We start from the raw sequence: 18115 nt of genomic DNA, 5'->3' as shown, positions 1-18115 counted from the left end.
ACTGCAACACTTATTTAAATCCTTCTTTTTCTAGATTTCTCTATTCATCATAGAATGTATTGCAACACCACTTTTGAATGACAATCGACACACCCAGCGTTCCGGATTGACGTTTATTGTTAGAAGCATTTTCTGTATGCTTTTAAAGTTCATCCATTACATTGAACAAGAGAAGTGTTCCTCAACTGACATGATAAACTTTAAAATGACAAAAAACAAGTTCTGTTTCTAATAAACACATTGTCAGTTTTAACTGATCATGTAGATCTTGATTCCCATGGGACTCCAAGTAGCCTACACAGTGGGCTCCGTTATATGCAGTAGCCACGCGTCTTGGTAGGTGTGCTAGTTACCAACTGATGGGCCTAAATTGGCACTCTGGGAGAAACGCTGGCAACCAAGAATGAGTTACCTGGAAATGTTATAATTTCATTTATATTGGATTTTTAACTAAACTGAAGCAAGAAGATTACTCTGTAACAGACACTGCGCAATGTGGGTTTTTTAAAAAACATTTAATGTAGTAATTTTGTTCATCGTTGCACTATTTCATTTAAATCATTTCATAGCTCTTAAGGTGTCATCTCAATGTTCTGTAATTGTCTGAAGATGACCTAATAAGGTCAAAATATGTTCCAAAAATTGTTTATATGACTTAGTTTCTCTCTTAATTTGAGTGTTAATCTTTTATGTAGTGAAAGATTTTACAAGAATTAAAAAAACCAAAAACTTAAAGTTAATAAGGAATCGTCATGAAATTTGTTCGCAATCTGCTTGCAGGTGTCAATTCCCCATTGTTGTTGGTTCAGCTTGAACTGGATATTCTCCTATGGTTTATCTAAATGTTTGTTCCTTGCCTAATTGGACATTGAAGCCACCTAAAAGAATTTTTAGTTTTTTAAATTGTTTTATGTCGCACAGATATAGATCTTATGGCCACGATGGCTAGGAGTGGGAAGAAAGTGGCTGTGGCCTTAATTAAGGTACAGCCCCAGCATTTACCTGGTGTGGAAAAGGGGAACCACCAAAAACCATCTTCAGTGCTGCCGATACTGGAGTTCGAACCCACTTTCTCCCAAATGGATGCTTACAGCTGCACGACCGTAACTGCGCAGCCAACTCAAACAGTCCTAAAAGAATGATTGTCGTCTTAATTCCAGACAATGCATTATCATTTTGAGTCCAGGTCTCAACTTTCTCAGAATTGCTGCAGTTGTCTTGATTGATAAGAGGATGAGCATTGTTAGCTTTGTTAGCACACTTGATAGTGAGAGTTGACAGATGGAGAGAAATGGCTTTAAAGTCCACTGCAATTTAATTAGCAGAAATACATTAATCGTAACAGCTGGAGGAAACAAGTCTCAAAACATGAACAAATAGCTGTCCCCTTTAACATTGGTGGAGAATGTATTCCAGCCATGTTTGATTGTACCCCATTTAGTTTATGCCATAATTTTAGGTACCGACTGGTTAACTTGTCATAAGGCGAAATTAAATTTTGATCTAGGTAATGTCAGTCTCTTTTGGGGAAAGGGTAGCAGGGAAGTCAAATTACCATTTGATGTTGTGTCAGAAATAAGTGTGAATAAAGTGGGTTATAGTACCGAAGGGTCTAATCTGCCATGTGTCTATACAGAGAGATTCTAGAGATGAATTTTATGAGGAGTGGAGAAATGTAATTTATAGAAAAGTCAGGATGATGAACTGGACAGTTTTCTAAGTTTTTCTTGTTATATCAGAGATATTTCACCATTGTGAAATGTATTGGGAAATGTGTTCATTCATTAAAGGACAAGGAAGGAAACCTACAACATAAGAAAATTTTAAGGAATATGTCATGTGAGTTTGTTGATTAGTTCTTGTTATTATGTTAATTAAATTAGCAGGTGTGATCTTAGCCGTGGACTTGAAGATCTCATATCCATACATCATTGGGATATCTTCTGATATGATGTGTGTCTTTTGAATTGGCTAGAATTTGGCAGTGTGTTTATCCAGAGCTTTCATGAACTCTATCTGTTAGCTAACTCTACTAAGTGTCTGGATATTGAGAGTTCCTGTATAAAAGCTCCTATTTGAGCTAGAATCTTCGAGATGAGGGACTCGTCAGCTGGTTCTTGATGTTCGCACTGGGTGCAATGCTGCCGGAATCCAGCGTGATACTTTTTCTGCTCGCTCCCAGGCCCTGAATTTCCTCATAAACGTTACCGGCTGGGATATTATTTTCATTTTGTACTTTCTCCATAGTGGTGGATCAAGTGTTGAGAAGGTAATGGTGGGAGCTTGATAATGGTTAGTCATGGAGCAGAGGTTTGATTATGAGTCCTCTTTTCCTTGGCAAACATCTTTCCCTGCAGTTTACAGAGCGTTACCAGCCCGGGATTTCATTCAGGTTGACTCCCTAGGTCTTTAGTCCCATCCACTGTTGGGGATACCCTCCTCTTCCACCTTTGGGCCGTTAACACAGGATTGGTCCTTAACAGTTGTCACCCAAGTGATCACCCACCTCGGATATTCTCCTATACTGCTGCTGTGTCATCGCAACACCATAAGAAATGTATTACAATAAAAACAGGACACATTCCTATAATTCCCAATGCCCATAACTAACTATATAAGAAAATAATCACTGAAAATTGTTACTATGGGCCCCAGTATATTTAAATCAAATTGCACAATGAAATGAAATAAAAAGATATTGCCTCGAGGGCTAAATATTTAATATTACTATTTACAATTAATTTATAAGGCCCAGGCCTGAATCTAGTCTACATCTCATGCATAAAAATCAGTTTAACTTAACTTGATTAGCACCACGTTGATCACTGCGACCCCCTCCGACTCGTTACGGGTTTAAGTTAGGTCATCATGTCATCATCTCCAAAAACAGCAAAAAATGTGCTGAGTTGATTCTTGTAACTTCATGGTGTGGTCGTCTGTTCTTCTTTCTTCTCCATCTTGATCTTCAGTTAGCCCATACACTTTAACACTCACTGCTGAAACCTAGGGATTGAATATTTATTAGTGATATCCGCGACTAGGAGATTAATCTGCTCACTACATCACTCCTAATTAAGGGAACCAGCCCAGTTTGTCATGTTCATATGCGGCTGACTTTAATTTTGGCAACTACTTAAATTAACTGCGCAAAACTGTTTATTACCAGCACAGTTCCGACACTCCTTCAACTAATACTTTCATTCACTGTCCGGCACCTGGTCGCTAAGACATGTGCACTGTCACTTTGCACTTCACTGAATGAGAATGACGCCACACGCTTCCCACTCAACTCGTGTAGTTTTAGGTAACGCTATACATCTGGGATTCCCCTTGATCGTAGAGGCGCGCGGCTGTGAGCTTGCATCCGGGAGATAGTAGGTTCGAATCCCACTATCGGCAGCCCTGAAGATGGTTTTCCGTGGTTTCCCATTTTCACACCAGGCAAATGCTGGGGCTGTACCTTAATTAAGGTCACGGCCGCTTCCTTCCAACTCCTAGGCCTTTCCTATCCCATCGTCGCCATAAGACCTATCTGTATCGGTGCGACGTAAAGCCCCTAGCAAAAAAAATTCCCCTTGATACAAGGAAATGTATCCGGTTGATGGCTTTCCAACCACACAACGGTCAATTCAAATGATTAAATATTTACAAAATGAGCATTGTCATAATATAATGAGGGCTGATTATGTTCCATAATTATGAATGAAATTTCTATTGTTCTCACATCTGCGCAGAAATTATCTCAGGTGTAAATACCTTCTTATTCTCATATGGTAAAGGTCCTGGAACTCGTGAATTTAGACTGGTTTATTTGGTAGCAATGTTTCCTGTTGCAAACGATTGCATCAATCTCTCTCTCCGAACTACAAGTAACTCGCTCTAGCTCAATTTTTACATATGGCTTCCCTGTATTTGAACTTGCACAACTCGAGTTTCTGCTCTTTCAAGGTAGACTCATCCGCGACCACGCCATCCCGGCGTACATCTATTCGCTTCCCTGTTGTTACCTACTAATACATGCTTAGCGTTAATATTTCAATTAAATGAAGCTGATATGGTTCAGTACCAACACAGTATCATACCCGGTGCATTTTAATATTTCCAACCTTTTTTTTTTTATAAGGTTGTATATCTTCTGAGCTACTTCACAAAATCACAGCTGTTGATGCGTGGTCCTAGCACAGAATATCAGCCAACATTGATTTTTCTTAATAAAGCAATACTATTCGTTGCTGAGGTGATTTGCTAATGTATGGATGGTGACTTGAGGTAAGATGCGCTCTACCACCTTGTGTGGCATTGGGTGATGAATGTCTTCCTAAAAAGTGTTCTTTAATACTTTTTAGAAAGGTTGCATAATTATGGTACGTGGATTTACGAGGACGGTTTGAAAAGTTCTCCTAATCACCGCTAGATGTCAGTGCTAGAGCAACGAGGTTCCCGCACAATAATCGCACATCCTTTGTGAGTGAACACGTGGCGCGTCAGTGCTCTAACTGCAGGAGTGTGGTAGTGACGACTCTTTGTTGTTGTTCCCGCGTAGTGATTTGTGACAATGGAAAAAAAACTGAGATTCGAGCAGTGATTAAATATTTTGTAAAGAAAGGTATGAAAGCAAAGGAAATTCATGCCGACTTTCAGAACACACTGGGGGACTCTGCTCCTTTATTTTCAACTGTTGCCAAATGGACCAGCGAGTTTAAATTTGGTCGGGAAAGCTAGGATGATGATCTGCGTAGTTGACGGCCAAACAGTGTAACGACGCCAGAATTTATCGCAAAAGTGCATAAAATGGTCATGGAGGATCGTCGACTGAAAGTGCGGGAGATTGCTGAAGCTGTAGGGATGTCTTCTGAACAGGTATATTATAATTTAACCGAAGAATTGGGTATGAAAAAATTATCTGCAAGATGGGTGCCATGGCTCTTGACATTGGACAATAAACGCACCGGATTGGAAATGTCCGAACAAAGTCTGGCCGCTTTTCAGTGCAACCAACAAGGTTTTTTGCGCCGGTTTGTGACTACAGATGAAACTTGGGTCCACTACTATACCCCAGAGACAAAACAGCAGTCAAAGCAGTGGAAACATGCTGATTCACCCCCACCAAAGAAAGCAAAGGCAGTGCATTCGGCTGGAAAGGTCATGGCCTCAGTTTTCTGGGATGCAAAAGGCATTCTGCTGATAGATTACCTTCCTACTGGCCAAACAATTACGGGGCAATACTATGCAAACCTCCTAGACCAACTACAGGAAAAGATACGCAAAACAAGGCCTGGTTTGGCAAGGAAAAAGGTCATCCTTCATCAGGACAACGCTCTGCCGCACACAAGTGTTATTGCCATGGCAAAACTTCATGAACTGGGGTACGAATTGTTGCCACATCCACCTTATTCACCTGATTTGGCACCATCAGACTTTCATTTATTCCCCAAGCTGAAAATTTTCCTCAGTGGACAGAGATTTTCTACAAGGGAAGAACTGACAGCCGAATTGGAGAGGTATTTTGCAGGCCTGGAGGAATCTCATTTTCGAGGTGGGATCAAGGCATTGGAACATCGCTGGACCAAATGCATTAGTCTACAGGGAGACTATGTTGAAAAATAACAGCAGTTCCACCGAGTTAAGATACTTAATTCTAGTACATTCCGAGAACTTTTCAAACCACCTACGTAAGTAATTCATTTTTGTGTTGGTTTTAATAACCATAAAACCAAGAGCAGAGAAGTGAGTGATTAAATACCTTGTTAGGCAATGTGACGGTGGTTAATTTAGCACATGGCTTTTAGTGCGGCAGTGCCCAAGAATGTATTCGGCTTGCCTGGTGCAGGTCTTTCTGGTTGATGCCCATGGGCAGCGTGCATGTCTAGGTGTGAGATGATGATGATATAGGGAGAGGGTGAGTCTCTATACGGTACACAGCCCTCTGCTGTTGAATTACACCAAGGGGTCTGCTCTAGGCTTTACATCGCCGTCCGACGAAAAATCCCCATCAACAGCGGCATATTCCTTCGCTCCATATGAATTCTGTGGAAATGTTTGGAATTGAATCCAGGCTTTTGGCATGCAATCTAGTGATTAAAAATTGCACAGCACCACCTCTCCTACCCTGTGAACAAACATTCTGTTGTTGAAAATGTATTCCTCCAACAGGACTCAAACTGGCTAGCCACGGTGTTGGACAATGACTTGACACCTTAATGATCATCTACTAGGCAGGCTGTGGAGGTCATGTGAAGCAGCCAGACAGTATTTTTTAACTTGCTAGTAGTGGAGAGGTTGCTGTGGCAGTGAGAATGTTGCAGAGTCTAAGGTTATTGGAGGAAGGCTAATGATCCCACTCATCTCACAATCTTTTCAGCAAAGGACTACACCAATCACTTTGTTCAGGGGCTGAGTTTGCTAATGTATACTACTTACTCTTCTATAAATATTATTTAAGTTGTTATGGTTGTTTGTGACCATTTCTCATTCTGTGAGAAGAAAAACTATTACTGCTCTTTTCGTGAAATGCATATCACTTACTGACACAAGTTTGAAACGTCAATATTACAGCACTATCTTGCTAGGAGACCATGTCCATGATAATATGGAGAAGACTTGTGAAAGGCACAGCATGAAAAATATGTTCATATCTTATATCAGGGAAATTATTTACATCTTCTTAAAACTATTGATTGAAGCTTTAAAATATGTAAATTGATTGACTCTAAACCAATTGGAAATGAAATGTACTAACCTGTATCATTAGTGTGCTGATAGTTTGTGCGTCATTTTAATAAATATATATATACAGTATATATATAGAGAGAGAGAGTGATTGAGGGAGAATGTGCATGGGGTTTCCGGTACTTACAGTAATGTCTATATTGATAAAAAGCAGAACAGTTGAATGAGGTGGCTACTTTGGCTAGACGTTTTACCCCTATCACATTTGAAAGGTTATCTAATTACTCAGTCTTCACATCACTGATGCCATATCTATGCTGTTACATCCACAAGCCTCTGTCACTACTGTTTTTCTTCACGATCAAGTGTCCAGCTCTGCGAACAAAGTCTGCTTGTGACTGGAGAAGCTTATAAAGAAGAAGCCAAAGAGAAATGAACCTCTCTATCCAGTAACTTAACAGAATAATGTGTTGTATAAAGAAATACTGAAGAACAATAGTTTCAAAAATTGCTGCTGGATTTCTTGTCTGTCCTCATATTTACAGATTATCTGTTACCTGCTACTATTAAAAACAGTGTTTTAACAAATATAAATCATATTTTGTAAGATTTAATGCGATTAATTGCTTGTTTATATAAAATAAATCTCTATGCCTTCATGTATAGAAAACTTTATGTTCGGTATAAATGAACCATCAGTATTCTTCCAAACTTCAGGTCCTCTACATCTGTGAAAAATCTTTATACAAAGTTTCCAAGAAATTCAAGAAATGGTCAATTTTATGTCCTGTGTGCATTTGGTTTTTCATGGAGTACCTCATATATTTATTACCTTTTATTGTTGGACACTTTGGTTTGTAATTTTGATTTGTATGTTAGATACCGTTGCACTCATGATTAACAGTTCGAACATCAGTAATTAAATTTGAAACCAAATTTCTCCTGCATCTTGAAGTCCAGTTCTGCAACAAGTCATGTGGGCACATGAAACCTAAATACATTCAAGAATCTAACTAAATTTTGGTTGGTTTTGTTCTTTCTTGACAGGTTCCTGAGGGTATGTCCTCCCTAAAGTCAATAGCCCAGCAAGTGATAGATAGAGCTGGACTAGAAATGCCCTCATCTGAAGCAAACAGGGGTTTGTTTGACAGCAAGTGTCAATCACTTATGACCTCTGAAGCTAACATCCCTCCTTTATTAGGAGTTGCTCCATTGGGACCTGTTCCATTGCAAAAAGAGCATCAGTGCCAATTCCAGGCTATGGAAGCAGCTTATTATCATATGCCTCATCCTTCAGATTCAGAAAGGATGCGCCAGTATCTTCCTCGTACTCCATGTCATACTCCTCTGTACTATCCTCAGGTATGCAGCTAAAATACTTAATTGATTTCTAGCTATTTTTAAATTCTTATTTCTTGATTTTTAACTACCTTTTTAATGTATTATAACAACTACTTTGATATTCTAGAAAATGTAATGCTTACATGTTTCTGTTTTACCATGGAATGGTTTAATTATTATAAAGACTTAAGTGTCATTATTGTTATGAAATTAAAGCAACATCATCGCCTGTTCTGTAGAAGAAATTACACTGCAAGAAATGTTCGGAATATTGCGGTATAAACCACCTTGTGTGGTAGGGGGTGTGTGTAGTCCTGTGGTAGAGAGCACTGTATAAACACTGGTAAATCAGTTGCTTGTTTACAATATAGCAGATGCTGCTGCCTACAGGTTGTTGAGCCTAGAGTGAACCATACGATTTTAGGTAAAGACTGGTAGTAGCGTATACAGTGTAGTATGTAGTACGAGCATCAGCTAGTGTTTGTTTTGTGGCAATGCATATTTCCTAGTTTGGCCGAGCCAGAACTGTGACATTGATTCAGTGTGGGAATACACAATCATCATAGAGATTATGTAAAGTTCAGTGTGGAAAAGGTGCCACGAGATCAATGAAGTGACTGACAGACCAAGGGAAGGTCAATTGAAATAATAACATTAAGTTATTTATTAGACCACCTAATCAATACAAAATCGTCTTGGATGATTTACATAAATTTGTTAGCTAATAGTGGGACATGTTTCGCCTTCTCTGAAGGCATCATCAGCCATAGTCTTAACCTTAAATTAAAAATAAGCGTCTAAATAACATGTAGTGATGAAATGAATTTTAAAATCTTGAAGAGATTTGAAGTAAAATAACATTAAAAATAACAATGATGGTTTGAAAATACAATGTGATGAGATACAATAGTGGAAGTATTAACAAAATTAACCTTAGAAGGCTGCTAAAATAAGTACAATGGAATAAAACAACAGATTGTTATACAACAAGTAGTAAGATTGCATAAAAGTAAAGTTGATAGTAATGGCGGTTATAATTAGACGATGGCGAAAAATCTTATGTAATCAAAGTAAAGAGGAGAGAGTAAAAGTCAAAGTTAGTCGAGAGATCCGAAGTTCATTATGATCTTGAAGATAAAGGATGAAAGTCAGATGCATATGGTGAAGTTGTAGAACACGTTGAGGATATGAAGTTGGTGAATAGAAGTTGAAGAACAGTTTCAAAAAGGATCACTATGGACCATCTCAAAATTTGAAGTGATGTTCAAATGTTGTAAATTGTGAGTTTGTAGATATTCTAGTTGAAAAAGCATATACAAGTGGAATCTGTAAATGGAAGCAAGAAACGTAGAGTTAATTGTGTGAAAAGATATTTGAAAAATCTTGAAGTAGAATCGTATGTACTTACCACTTGACGGTGACAAAGATAGCTGTAATATTATGAGTAAGAAGTATTTGCAACAGTAGACTTCTTGCTACGTGTGTTATAACTGAAGTTTTGTGTTGGAGGGGGATCTGTTTGCGTTGACGTAACTATTAGAGGGGGGCTGCTATTGGTGGGAGGGAAGGAAGAGAGTGTATTACTGCGCGTGTTGTAACGGTGTAAGGCTATTGGAGGGAGCGATGTTCCGGTGGGTGTGGCTATGGGTTTATTGGTTGTATTTGAATTAGAGGTACTAGCGGTGGGGGGAAGGGAGGGGGGTATATTAGCTGTAGGGGAGGTGGGAACTCTAATTGATGTGAGGTTGAAGATTTTTAAGAATTTGTTGGTGAGGGAAGTTGATTCTCGTAATAAAATAAGAATCTGTTCATACAAGGGGCTTTTTTTATCAATAGTGTCATTTAGATTCTTATCTTTATTAAAATGTTGGTCGAGGAAAATAAATAAGTTTTCATATTCTGTCATGAGTTTGCTTTTATCAACTCTTTTTAGGATATGGAGGTCTTGTTCTATTGTGGTGAATTTATGCCCGGTGTCCCTCATATGGTTGGCCATTGCGGAGAATTTGTTGTGTTTTTGGGCATTGTAATGCTCGGCGTATCTGGTAGAGAAGCTGCGGCCAGTTTGGCCAACATAAGAAAAATTACATGTAGAGCATTTCAATCTGTATATTCATGATCCAGAGTAACTATTGTCTGTGATGTTGATAGAGTTGTGATTGAAGAATAAATTGCGATTAGTGTTTTTTGTTGTGTAGGCTATTTTTATTTCGTGCTTCATTAATGAATTGGTTATCGGGTAAATGCTATGGTTAGTGAACGTGAATTTAGCGTATTTTGGTTTGACGGGTTTTAATGGAGTTAAATTGGTAGCTAGTTTTAGTTTGGTTTTATTGATGATTTTATCAATCATATTCGTGTTAAATCCATTGAATTTAGCTATTTCCTTGATGAATAGTAATTCTTTCTTTAAATTAGTAGAGGACATAGGGATCTTTAATGCTCTATATATTAAACTGTGATAAGTGGCTTTTTTATGTGAGTTGGGATGTAAAGAATCATTTTTTATGGTTGTTGGAGAAAAGGTGGGTTTTCTGTATATTTGGAAGTCGAATTTGTTCAATGCTCGTGTGATTTTGATATCTAAGAAGTTCAGAGAGTTATTGAACTCATCTTCTTTAGTGAATTTAATATTATTATCTAAGTTGTTGAGGAATGATAGTATGTTATTGCTGTTGTTGATTTGTTTATCAATGATAGCTATGGTATCATCAACATAGCGATGCCAAAGACAGAGTCCGTTGATGTTATTAATAATCTTACTATGTTCGAGATTATCTAAGTATATGTCGGCTAGTATTCCAGATAACGGGTCTCCCATCGCTAGACCTTCTTGTTTGTAAATTTTCTTATTGAAGGTAAAAATAGTTGTTGTCTAAAACGAAATTAAGTAATTTTAACCATTCATCAATTTCGATTTTACTCAATGTGCTATGTTTCAACAGATTGTTTTTTATGATGTTAATAGTATTGTTGATAGGGATATTAGTATACATGTTGGTGATGTCAAAAGAACATAAAACGTGGTTTGGTTGTAGACTGAACTTATTTAGGGAATTACAGAGTTCGATCAAGTTCTTTATGGGGTTGGAGTTGTGAAATTTGAAGTGTTTTTTTAGGAATTTGTGTAGGAATTGAGAGGTTTTATAGGTAGGACTATTGATACTATTAATTATAGGTCGAATGGGGACATCTTTTTTATGAATTTTGGGCAGTGATCTGACTGTAGGTAATTTTGGGTTCATTACAGTTAATTTCTGATAATCTTGATCATTTAAGATGAAGTTAGAATTTTTCAGAAGGTTCTTTAAGTTACGCTGTATTTTGTTTGTAGGATCTTTGTTAATTAAGGTATAGGTATTGTCTGAAAAAAAGGTTTCAGTTTTATTGATGTAATCTTGTTTGTTCATTATTACTATGGTGTTGCCCTTATCTGCTTTTGTAATTACTACGTTGTTGCTATGGATTTTGGATTTCAGGTTTAGAATTTGTTTCGAGACATTGTGGTTATTATTAGATGTTATCTCATTAATCAAAGTTGGGAGTTTCTTTTTTACTTCAACCGAGGGTGACAACTTCACATCAGGATTGGTATATCCATGTAACAGCGCAGAGGAGACTAACTTCGACTGCTCAACAATTACGAGATGACTTCTTTAGAGCAACCAGGCTCCGTGTATCTGCACAAACTGTATGCAGTCGACTGCATAGTGCCTAATTAAGGGCAGTTCATCATGTTCTACTAGAGAATTATAATCGTACTGAGAGGATAAAATGAGCCATCCAGCATATTAATTGGGGGTTGGATGAATGGCATACATCAAGAGGGTAATGACCACAAAGGGAAATGGAAAAAGCTGTATTCATATATCAGGAATCAAAAAGGAAAAGGAATCCAAATTCCTACAATGGTGGGAGAAGGGGGTGAACACTATTTAACAGATACTGAGAAAGCAAACCTATGTAGTAGGGAATTTAGAGATTCGGTAGATGATTGTCAAGAGTTGGAAACCGAAACAGAAGATAGAGAGGGAGAGAGACAGAGGGAAACAAGAAGCTTCTCATTCACAAACGAAGATATTTTCAGAGAAATCCAACTGCTTCAGCAAGGAAAAGCAGCAGGAAGTGATCAAATTACTGGGGAGGTATTAAAGACAATGGGGTGGTACATAGTGCCTTATTTAAATTTCTCTTTGACTATGTCATAAATAATAGTGTAATACCAAAGGAATGGAAGGAATCTATAATAATACCAATTTATAAAGGAAAGGGTGATAAAAGGAAACCAGAGAACTACAGACCAATCAGCCTGACCAGTATAGTTTGTAAAATACTGGAGAGTTTAATATCGAAGTACATCAGAGGGGTATGTGATGATAAAAATTGGTTCATGGAGGAGCCAGTATGGATTTAGAAAGAAATTTTCTGGTGAGGCACAACTGGTGGGATTTCCGCAGGACATATCAGATCGGTTGGATTCAGGAGGTCAGTTAGATTGCATAGCCATAGATCTTGCCAAAGCCTTTGATAGAGTGGAACATGGAATAATATTAAAGAAATTGGAGGGAATATGATTGGACGTAAGGGTTACACATTGGATAAAAACATTTCTAAATTCAAGGGTTCAGAAAGTCAAAGTAGGAAATAATGTATCTCAGGAAGAGAAAGTTTGGAAGGGAATTGCACGTATAATCGGTCCGTTACTTTTCTTAATATACGCAAATGATTTAGGGAACAATATAACATCAAAAATAAGATTGTATGCAGATGACATAATTGTTTATAGGGAAATAAACAACATTGAGGATTGTTCAGAATTACAAAGGGACCTTGGAAGTATCCAACAATGGGTTGAAGAAAATAATATGAAGGTTAATGGAGGCAAATCAACTGTTACAACTTTTACAAACAGGAGCTTTAAAACTGAATTTGAATATACTTTGGATGAGGTAGTTATCCCAAAAGATGGCAAGTGCAAATACTTAGGTGTGAGATTTGAAAGTAATTTGCACTGGAATGGTCATGTTGATGACATTGTTGGGAAAGCATACAGATCGTTACATGTCATAATGAGGCTACTTAAAGGATGCAACAAAGAATTAAAAGAAAAAAGTTACTTGAGTATGGTTCGTCCATTATTGGAATATGCAAACAGTGTTTGTGTTTGGGATCCTCACCAAGAATACCTAATAAAAGAAATAGATAGTGTGCAGAGGAAAGCAGCAAGATTTGTAACAGGGGATTTCAGGAGAAAGAGTAGTGTATCAGAAACGTTAAAGGAACTTGGGTGGGAAACTTTAAGTAAGAGAAGGGAGAAAACTAGACTTATAGGATTATATAGAGCCTATACAGGAGAAGAAGCATGGGGAGATATCCGTGAGAGGCTTCAGTTGGAAAATAATTATATCGGCAGGACTGACCACAAATATAAAATTAGAAGGAATTTTAGCAGAAGCGATTGGGGTAAATTTTCATTCATTGGGAAGGGTGTGAAGGAGTGGAACAGTTTACCAGGGGTAGTGTTTGATCCTTTTCCAAAATCTGTGCAGACATTCAAGAAGAGAATAAACAGCAACAGAGAAAATAAATGAAGTGTTAGAGGGCATTCGACCAGTGCAGGTTATTGTAAATTAAAAAAAAGTGTGTGTGAATAAATTAATTCCATCCCCTGGTCTAAGGAGTTTGGACAGCCAATGTAGGGGACTGCCTGTAGGGGTGAAGTACAGTGGGGACTTCGAGGGCCCTGGGACCGCTACGGTAGCTGTGAAGGCCCTTCAGGAACTCTGAAAAGTGGTGGCAAAAGGGGCTCTGGTTAAGACGCAGCAGGTCGTTATGCTACCTTACGATCCAGAACGGGTTAAAAAAAAAAAAAAAAAGTAAATAAATACACTGACTGACAGTGACAATGCAACACCAAGGAGGAGTGGTTCGAAAGGGATGAAAGTTGGGGAAAAAACAGAGTCGGCACAGAAGAATAATTGATGTTTATTTCAAACCGATATGCAGGTTACACAATGCGCACGGCATGGACTCAGTAGGATGTAGGACCACCGTGAGCGGCGATGCACGCAGAAACACGTCGAGGTACAGAGTCAATAAGAGTGCGGATGGTGTCCTGAGGGATGGTTCTCCATTCTCTGTCAACCATTTGCCACAGTTGGTCGTCCGTACGAGGCTGGGGCAGAGTTTGCAAACGGCGTCCAATGAGATCCCACACGTGTTCGATTGGTGAGAGATCCGGAGAGTACGCTGGCCACAGAAGCATCTGTACACCTCGTAGAGCCTGTTGGGAGATGCGAGCAGTGTGTGGGCGGGCATTATCCTTCTGAAACAGAGCATTGGGCAGCCCCTGAAGGTACGGGAGTGCCACCGGCCGCAGCACATGCTGCACGTAGCGGTGGGCATTTAACGTGCCTTGAATACGCACTAGAGGTGACGTGGAATCATACGCAATAGCGCCCCAAACCATGATGCCGCGTTGTCTAGCAGTAGGGCGCTCCACAGTTACTGCCGGATTTGACCTTTCTCCACGCCGACGCCACACTCGTTTGCGGTGACTATCACTGACAGAACAGAAGCGTGACTCATCGGAGAACACGACGTTCCGCCATTCCCTCATCCAAGTCGCTCTAGCCCGGCACCATGCCAGGCGTGCACGTCTATGCTGTGGAGTCAATGGTAGTCTTCTGAGCGGACGCCGGGAGTGCAGGCCTCCTTCAACCAATCGACGGGAAATTATTCTGGTCGATATTGGAACAGCCAGGGTGTCTTGCACATGCTGAAGAATGGCGGTTGACGTGGCGTGCGGGGCTGCCACCGCTTGGCGGCGGATGCGCCGATCCTCGCGTGCTGACGTCACTCGGGCTGCGCCTGGACCCCTCGCACGTGCCACATGTCCCTGCGCCAACCATCTTTGCCACAGGCGCTGCACCGTGGACACATCCCTATGGGTATCGGCTGCGATGTGACGAAGCGACCAACCTGCCCTTCTCAGCCCGATCACCATACCCCTCGTAAAGTCGTCTGTCTGCTGGAAATGCCTCCGTTGACGGCGGCCTGGCATTCTTAGTTATACACGTGTCCTGTGGCACACGACAACACGTTCTACAATGACTGTCGGCTGAGAAATCACGGTACGAAGTGGGCCATTCGTCAACGCCGTGTCCCATTTATCGTTCGCTACGTGTGCAACACAGCGGTGCATTTCACATCATGAGCATACCTCAGTGACGTCAGTCTACCCTGCAATTGGCATAAAGTTCTGACCACTCCTTCTTGGTGTTGCATTTGCTCTGTCAGTCAGTGTAAATGCAATGTAAATATTAATCTTATACCAGTTGTATAGTATCATTTGAAGTAATTCCACATACTGTATATCAGTTGACTGTATTTGTAAGTAGTACAGGAGACATTATAAGTAGAATTTTGTAAACAATATAAATTTATTAAGGATGAGCTGTGTGTTTAATAGAAAACATTGTTAGCGTAAATTGTATAATATTGTATTATAGGAAAATTTTCTTCTCTTGTTAATTTAATATTTAGTGCTTGACAGTAATGTATTTTGTGTACCATTTGCCACCGAGGTAGACACCTCATTTGCAAATAAAGAGATTTTGACTTGATTTTGAATGGCTTAATGTCATGTTTGCAGATAAAACAGGTGTATCACGTAGGTCAGATACATGATGACAAAGGGTGTGGAGATGTAAATAATGCAGTGAAAAGTATCAGCATGTTTAAGAGATGCATGCATTTGAACGTGGTGCTGTAATATCTTGGGGCTGGGATTATGCAGATCCCCTAGTCTATAAAGCCAAGAATAATAGCCGAGAGAATTCATCGTGCTCACCACACGACACCTCGTAATCTGCAGGCCTTTGAGCTGAGCAGCGGTCGCTTGGTAGGCCAAGGCCCTTCAAGGGCTGTAGTGCCATGGGGTTTTTTTTAATTATGTAGTTCTGTCCTGCACCTTTGATACCGATTCGAGGGATGTTAAATGCCCAGCGGTATACCAATGAAATTATCCGACCCTTTGTACAGCCCTTTAGGGTTGAAAACTGTGCTGAAATAATTTTCATCGACAACTATGCTTGCCCTCAATTAAATGCATCAGTGTTGAACTTGATGAGAGAGGCAGATAGCAACTATACGAATTGGCCAGCCAATTAATGGGACATTGCCTTGAGCGTGCATGGGACAGGTTGAAAACAGTAACCTAGAAAGTGAAACCTTTTCGTTTTTACTATTTATTTGTGTTAGATGTTGGAAGGAAAACATTTGAGTTTTTAAAAGTTCACATTTCCAGGTTGTGTGTGTCTATGATACAGTAAACAATATTCTGTAACTTTATTATTGCAATGCATCTGTAATTGTACAAAGTTTTGAACCCCTGATCTTATAAAAATGAGAACTTCACCATTTAATTGATGAAGTAAATTAATAATAATACAGTACAAAGTCCGTTATAGTGAGAAATCATAACGATAAAAAATTTACTCGCTATAGCGGATTGATGTTATATCCGATTTTTTTCGGTATGAAACAGCAATCAGTTTGTTCAAAACTTACGTTTTCACAGATTTCGATGCTGCGACTTACTTATTAGTTATTTTTCTGATTCCAAGAAAATGTGAACGTGTATGTTCAATTTCATTCTGAAAAATTAGAGTAATATCACTCCAGTGGCTTCCATGACAAATGTTTTAGTTTTCTTGTTATTTTCTTATTCAAACAGAATTATCTAACCTAACTTAACATACATATTTCAAGTGTCAGTAATAATAAAAATTTTCGTATTAATAGACATGCCAGTAGCCTTTCCAAATTTTAACCAGACGTGAGAAAATACAGTGAAACCTCAGTGGATTTCCTCATTAAGATGATTTCTCTCTAAGCATGTCATAAATTCGAAGTCCCAGTTCACATCGTATTAAATCTATACACAGTATAAAAATACCTCACACATCATGTCACAAATTTTCACTGTTACCGTTTAGTACGATCACATTTTTCCTAGCCCTGTAAATGTTCTTTGGGATCCCTTGTGAAAGAAACATGATTTCCAACACAGATTAAAACACTCGCAACAGGAGGCCAGACGGAAAAAGTTATGCAAGAACGAGAAATGGCATCAAATTCCTGAAATTTACAGGATAAGAAAGTTGTTGGCCTCAGGAAAGTTTAATTTTGCTCTCCAGTTTTCATTATTGCTGAATAACCCAGAAAGCCTGTTTATGTTTGTGTTTCTCATTCCATTCAGAAAATAGAAATTTATTGTGTGTTGAGTGATACAGTGAAGGGTAGCGATTATTTTTTGCGTGATAGCCTATAGCAAACAGAAAGAGGAGAACCCGAGAGAGGCTGGAACTTAGAAGAGAGATGCAGGAAATTTGAGACTAATATTATCAAAGTAGCAGAAGAAGTCTGTGGGAAAACTACAGTAAACACACAAATGAAACGAACAAAGTGGTGGACTGAGCAAGTCAAGGAAGGTGTAAAGAGGAAAAAGGCAGCATGGAAGGAGTACATGAAAACAAGAAGGGTGGAGGACTGGAGGAATTATGTTGAAGCACATAATGAAGTTAAGTGACAAGTACAAGAGGCAAAAGAAAGGAACTGGCAGGAATTTGGTGAGGAAATGGAATCAGAATACAGAAATAATCAGAAGAAATTTTGGAAGATACTAAGATCCCTCCAAGGCAAAATTGGAAAGAGAATCAGAAACATTAAAGCCAGGAACCAGAAGATCCAAATGAGGCCATGGGACATTCTTGATACGTGGGGCACTTATTACGAGGACATGTTCCGTGCAGACCAGAATACATAAGACTATTCTGGTAATGGGGCAGAAGAAGAACTAGAAGAAGGGGAGATAGTTATGCAGAGTGAAGTAAGAGAGGCAGTCACTGAAATGAAGATGGGGCAAGGCAGCTGGTTGGGATGGAATTTCATCAGAATTGATGAAGTATGGAGGAGAGGCTGTGGTGAACTGTGGTGATAAGGATATGCCAACAAGCATGGAGCATTCAGAAGATTCCAAAGGATTGGGAGAAGAACATTATTGTTCCTATCCATAAGAAGGGGAGCACTCTGGACTGTGCAA

At 39.1% G+C, this 18115-nt stretch overlaps 1 protein-coding gene across 2 annotated transcripts in view; it reads left to right on the top strand.

The window, feature by feature from the left end:
* Not3 (CCR4-associated factor Not3) overlaps nt 1-18115 on the top strand; it is a 398149-nt gene that overhangs the window by 318335 nt on the left and 61699 nt on the right. The window contains exon 10 of one of the 2 annotated variants that reach the window (XM_067141697.2): nt 7717-8031. The exons of the other annotated variant lie outside the window; for it this stretch is intronic. Coding sequence (XP_066997798.1) covers nt 7717-8031 — 315 coding nt within the window. The remainder of the gene's footprint in view (nt 1-7716; nt 8032-18115) is intronic. 2 annotated transcript variants of the gene reach the window in all.

The sequence above is a fragment of the Anabrus simplex genome, chromosome 2 (assembly GCF_040414725.1).
Source record: "Anabrus simplex isolate iqAnaSimp1 chromosome 2, ASM4041472v1, whole genome shotgun sequence".
Lineage (NCBI taxonomy): Eukaryota > Metazoa > Arthropoda > Insecta > Orthoptera > Tettigoniidae > Anabrus > Anabrus simplex.
Note: the sequence above shows the minus strand (reverse complement) of the source record. Positions and strands in the feature narration are given on the sequence as shown.